The 6,241-nt window shown below is 39.9% G+C and overlaps 1 protein-coding gene across 2 annotated transcripts; it reads left to right on the forward strand.

The window, feature by feature from the left end:
• Positions 1-921: 921 nt before the first annotated feature.
• On the forward strand, positions 922-6,157 carry slc25a20 (solute carrier family 25 member 20). 2 transcript variants are annotated; one of them, XM_046383758.1, is made up of 10 exons: positions 922-1,076; positions 1,203-1,324; positions 2,059-2,151; positions 2,244-2,371; positions 2,467-2,557; positions 2,729-2,846; positions 3,984-4,056; positions 4,153-4,262; positions 4,711-4,835; positions 5,468-6,157. In XM_046383758.1, the coding sequence occupies exons 2-10, from the start codon at positions 1,220-1,222 to the stop codon at positions 5,528-5,530; spliced, it is 906 nt and encodes a 301-aa protein (XP_046239714.1). In that variant the 5' UTR covers positions 922-1,076; positions 1,203-1,219; the 3' UTR covers positions 5,531-6,157. The 2 variants fall into 2 exon arrangements, with proteins under 2 accessions (XP_046239714.1, XP_046239715.1); XM_046383759.1 differs by having other exon boundaries at positions 936-1,076; positions 1,206-1,324.
• Positions 6,158-6,241: the final 84 nt, after the last annotated feature.

Genomic DNA, 6,241 nt, shown 5'->3' on the forward strand with positions numbered 1-6,241 from the left:
TTACGGGGAATCACAATCTTCATTCCACACTTTTATTATTACAAAGTGAAACTGTTTCTCTCTGATGCACATTTTTAGAACTAGCAGGTTAGACTATTTTAACGCTCTCTTTCCTGACCTAACAAAGAATACAATAAATTAGCAATTAATTCAAATTCTGGCACACTTATTATTAGTAAGTAAATTAATCATTCAGTTTATAAGGCACATCAGGGCCCGATCAGACTACCTTTCAGAAATCCTCTTGGATTTTGAACCAGGAAGGTCCCTCAGATCCTCCTCCTCTTTAAGCTGTTCCAGAGAGCTGAAAAGAGAAGAATTTTTTTTTAGCATTTAGCCTGTTATCATCTGTTATCATTATTGTTTATTTTATTCTATTTGATTCATCAACATTTTATTGTTGATCATTATTATTTATCTTGTTATCCTGCAACTGTTTTATTGATTGATTGGTTTGTTGGTTGACTGATAATTATGTTATGATTTTTTATATAAATATACAGTTTAGGGTCATAGATAAGACAGTAAATGGGACCATATAGTATGTTTTAATTTTAGTATCTATACTTTATCAGTATTTTATTTTATTGTAACGTTCTATATAATTATTATAAATAACAATTGTAATGTTAATTTATATTACCCGGTATTTAACAATGTTACAACTTAATGACCTCTTTTTCATTTTCATTTGAACACGCATCACTTAATGTACAATAGATATGGGATATTTTTATAACGTGGGCTATTATTAGCTCAGTCAGTCAAGCACCCTAGAATCGAAATAAAAGAAAGAGACTGAAAAATACACATTTTATGTGTATTTAGATTTTTAAGAGACTCTTTGCCCTCATTGCAGACGGTATCACATGGGTCAGAGGGGGTAAGAAGGCACTAAAGTGTAAATAACGTTAAAGACTACATTTAAAGGTTTCCACCCGGACTCCCGACAGTGACGTACCATAGTAAAACTGTGTGACAGTCAGGCTGGTCCGGGTAAATAAGTGGGTGAAAGGTCCACCAGGCAGCAGAGACAGCAGCACAAAAACACGTCTTGCGGAGCAATAGTCGACCAGGTAAGATTTAGTTTCTTGTTTTTTTTGTTTTTTGTTTTTTTTTTTTAAATCTACGCCTGTGTGAGTTTATTTCCGGTGTCTGTTTAATACACTCGACTCTGTGTTTGTGTTTGTTTTTGCTTCCAGCAGAGCGGAAACTAAAAATGTCCAATCAGCCAAAGCCGATCAGTCCGCTGAAGAACTTCTTCGCAGGAGGGTTTGGAGGGGTCTGCCTCGTCTTCGCCGGACATCCTCTGGACACCATTAAAGTGATTAATGCACTTAGACACCGCATTACGTTAGGAAACAGTCCTGAGGTTGCACCCGGGGACACTGCAGACAGCAGAAGCAGAGAGCTGAGACAAAACGTCTCAGATGTTTGTTTGTGGTCTGAGTTAAAGTCAGCTGTGTAGATGTAACAAACTCCTTTGTGAAGAGGGCTCAGGAATATCCGGTCAGGCTGCTGCAGCCCTTTGACCCACATCTAGTCTGTTACATGACTCAGCTCACTGCTGCTGTTATGGCCTCCTGCACACAGACCGATCTCTCCTGAGTGCAGGAGTCATTTATTATCACTGCAGTAGACCTGCAATGATTAGTTCAATACTTTTGCACAGAGCCAGAATGACCAGTCAACTATTTGATCAGCGTTATTTGAACCAGATTCTTTGGCCGTTTGAGAGCAGGGTAACAAGGTGCAAACACTACATGACATAAAGCTGATATGACAGTTATCAAAGAGAGCACCATTACCATTCGTTTGGAGATGTGAGTCCAGTCTAAGTCCAGTACTTGACTCGTTGGACTTATTCACTGTCTGGCTGGTAGTTGGTGTCGGAGATCAGGGCTGTGTGCAGTCCAGTCAAGTTTCTCCCCATCAAACTTTATATGAACCCCACTTTGTGCGTACTGTACAGATAGTATCCACACGGCTGCCACTGTGCTGCTTGTCTCTTTGTTTGTGAGGTCAATACAAAGTGCATCTTCCTTCTCCTCCTCTCAGGTGCGTTTACAGACTCAGCCCAAACCCAAACCTGGAGAGAGCCTCCTGTATGCTGGGACCATTGATTGTTTCAAAAAGACCTTAGCCAAAGAGGTAAGGGTGCATGCTGACATAATTTCTGGGATATACTGGATAAAACATTATGCATTATCTTCATGCTGATGTTTCATCTTCTTCCCACACAGGGGGTAAAAGGACTCTATAAAGGCATGGCGGCCCCCATCATTGGAGTCACGCCCATGTTTGCTGTCTGTTTCTTTGGGTTTGGGCTGGGCAAGAAACTACAACAGAGAACCCCGAATGATGTCCTTACGTAGGTGACCGCTCTGTCGTAGGCGGTGGTGATGTTCACCTAATTGTTCCCATTGCTCTGTGGGTGATAATACGTAACTGCATTGTACCCTGCAGGTATCCACAGCTGTTTGCCGCTGGGATGCTGTCTGGTGTGTTCACCACGGCCATCATGGCTCCTGGAGAGCGCATCAAATGCCTCCTACAGGTCAGAGGTTACGTTTTTGTACAGATGTACAGGATCTTATCACCGTCTCCAGTGCTTCTGAGCTCCGACTCACTCCTGTCGCAGATCTTTTGTTGCTTCAAATTCTGGAGATGTTGTTGTTTGGACAGTGAGTGTAAAATAATTTGTGTGTGTGTGTGTTTTTGTGTGCAGATCCAGGCATCAACAGGAGAGCTGAAGTATGCGGGACCCATGGACTGTGTGAAGCAGCTGTACAGACAGTCTGGGATCAGAGGAATCTACAAAGGCACCGCTCTGACTCTCATGAGAGGTAACCCTTTACTGTGGCAGAACCTGAATCTGAGCAGACTAAGGCTATGCTGATACTTTTCTGATACCACATATTTTTAAACGGTGCAGCATCTGCAGTCGATATTATCAAAAGTAGCAAAGCTATATAAAGAAAAAACAGATGTCCAATCAGACTTTTAACCCAAGGCTGCACACATATTAACATTATTACACACGTGTTGGTATGATTGCAGTGACTTTTCTGTACCAGCACTTTGGGCAGGCTGTTAACATATTTACAGAGCAAACAGCACAATTTGCTGTTAAGGTTGACATTTACAGTGAGAAGGTACAATAATAAGAACAATTCATGGAATGTGACTGTTAAAAGTGCCGTGCGGAGTTGTAAACAGACATTTGTTTATTGTTTACATTCACTAAACTACATTGTGTGTGCCCTTGAAATTTAACGAGCACTCTGAACGGACTTCCTGTCTCTATAAAACCTTTACAGAGCTGATTTATCATAAAGTATTTTGAATCCTGTGTTTGTCACGTTGGTCTTGGGGAGAGGGGGGGTAACATAAAACCAGATGAACAGTATGAGGAGTCAGTTTGTTCTGTGTTTCAGTCTGTTATTATCAGATATGGAAACTTTAAGGTGACATGAGGGAGAGCCCTGGTCAAAATAACAAACAACCCACCCCTGAGGAGAAATGAAATCACACAATGTTAAATAAACTACCCAAAAAGAAAAGTTACACTCATAAACATAAGTCCCTGTTGTCACAAAAAAAAAACAAGAGAGAAGGGAATGTAAGTAAAATGGCAGATAAAGGACAGATGACCTGCACTTTAAGAGTTCAGTTATTAAGTTGACATAACTAAAGCAACTCTCTTCTATATCAGAGATTATGTTACTTCTAAGTTTAACCACATTTTTCATTATTTTGTCCACCCTCCTGCACGTTGTGTCCATGTGGGTCATCCGATTAGATTAACTAATTGCTTTCAGCCATAACGTTCATATCAAACCACCCGTGTATCCAAAAACAAAGTACTGAATGTTTAGAGAGAAACACACACATTTAGAAATTAAATGTAACTATATTTCAGATATTATGGGGGTCATGGTGGAACTGCTGAAGTGACTCGTTTGGTTTGTTTTGTAACTCAGATGTTCCAGCAAGTGGGATGTACTTCACATCCTATGAGTGGTTGAAGAACCTCCTCACACCCCCAGGCAAAAGGTGAATGTTTGTTCTTTCCTTACAGCTCCTTACAACTGTCTGTTAGTTTGTAAAAAAGAGGTCTGAGCTGTTGAACCTGTTGTCCTTTTCCTGCAGCCATAATGAGCTCAGCGTTCCCAGCGTGTTGTTTGCTGGAGGGATGGCCGGGATCTTTAACTGGGCCGTCGCAATTCCTCCCGACGTACTAAAGTCTCGTTTCCAAACAGGTTTGTTTTCGGATTCCAGAGTTTGTTGAGTCTAAAGTCTCCTTCTGACTATGAGTGTCTTATCGAGTCTCAAAAAGACTTTGAAACCTTGATATACAGTTCATCGACCACTCACTCCACTTTTTCCTAATTCTGCTACCTAATAGTCTCAGGGATTTCATCACTTAACTTTAGTCAGGAGTTGGCTGGTTGTGCCAGTTGCGTTTCTGTATTTTGTTTTTTAAAAACTGACCAAACCAAAAACAATCCATCCAGGTATTATATAATAAGTACTGAGTTGATGGAAACTTGTTTTAATGTGAAGGTTAAAAAGTCTAGTTGCCTTTCTCTTCACTTATTCTCGAAAAATGTCATCACCTCTGTCCATATTGCTGAAGATAAAATCTTTCTTTCTTTTTCTGTGAAAAGTGCATCTGTGGCTGAGTTTTCTGTCATGTTTGTTCCTCAGCTCCTGAAGGAAAATATCCCAACGGCTTTCGGGACGTTCTGCGGGAGCTGATCAGGGAGGAGGGCGTGGCCTCTCTGTATAAGGGCTTCAGTGCTGTCATGCTAAGAGCCTTCCCTGCAAACGCAGTGAGTGAACTTTACTTTTCCTCCGCTTCAGCTCTTAAATCTGGTCTTTGTAGCAGCAGTGTAGGGTAGAATCTACCAAGCAATAGATCAGACAGTCAGACACAGTCCAGTCGCTACACTGATCTGAAGATAAAGGAGGACTTATTTATAGAATTAGACATTTAATGTGTAGGATTTAAACCAAAAAACAACACCAAACTATCATCAAGATGATTCACCACCACCATAAGAAATGTAGCAGCAATGAAAGGACATTTCCAAATTGAAATCCATTAAACGTTCACTCCTGAACTCTATTCACTGAATCAGTTTCATTGTATTACAGCTGCTGTAAAGATCATTATTAGTATTGTTATTACTATATGTATGTATATTTTTTATATTGTCATGACATCCAATATTTCTGCACTCATACTCTCTCACAAATTTTCAAAAATCTGAAGTTAATCAAGTGCTTGTCAGACAATGTTTCACTGATCTGTTGATACCAATTTTAAGTATGTTTTGTGGATTTTTGTTTTTACCTAATCTCTGCTTGTGCAGAGATAAATAACTTTTGTTTTCATAGAATTTTTATCACTCACAGCACACACAAACTAAGCAGTATTATCTGTCTGAATCTTTTTTTTCAGGCTTGCTTTTTAGGATTTGAGTGCGCAATGAAGTTCCTGAACTGGTTAGCACCGGACCTGTGATGAAGGCTCAGCGTCACCTCTTGTGTGAATCCCAGGGACGCAACGCTGGAACACAGCAGAGTCATTAGCAGGACGAACACGCAGTGAATCAAACAATACCAAGAGATTTTTGCAATTTTCCAATAATGTACTTGATTGTCTTTGAAACTTTGTGGTATTTTAGAGGCTGTGAATCATTCAGAACTGCTGAAGGTTCAGAGCAGAAATGTTGTGATGACTCTGCGCATCAGCCAGTACTCTTTCTCTCTCTCACACACACACACACACACAGTCAAATGTTCTCACTCCTTTTTGTTTTACTCGTTTTTTGATTTGTTTAAACTGTGTTATTTTTATACAAGAAAAGGAGTGAGCTGAACATGCGTGCCTTACTGTTTGTTATCTGTGAGCAGGTGTGCATATCAGGGAAAAGGTGCGTTTAGTTGTACTGTGTGTGTTCAGTCTCTCTGCGGTACGCAGCTTTCAGACTGTCTGCTGCTGCTTCCTGCGTGGTCACACTAGCTACACTTTGTTTAAATGATGAAAGTAGTCGTTATGAGATTGATTAAACAGTCTGTGAATGTCAACATGTGTAGAAATAAACATCAGAATCCATATTCAGGAATTAAACTTTAAGTTACATTGTTATTTGGATTATTTGGCACATTTTACAAAATAAAATGTAGAAGCCCCGATTATTTAAACTACTGCAACAGTGGATGATAAACTAAG

This window comes from Scatophagus argus, chromosome 3, assembly GCF_020382885.2.
Source record: "Scatophagus argus isolate fScaArg1 chromosome 3, fScaArg1.pri, whole genome shotgun sequence".
Classification (NCBI taxonomy): Eukaryota; Metazoa; Chordata; class Actinopteri; family Scatophagidae; genus Scatophagus; species Scatophagus argus.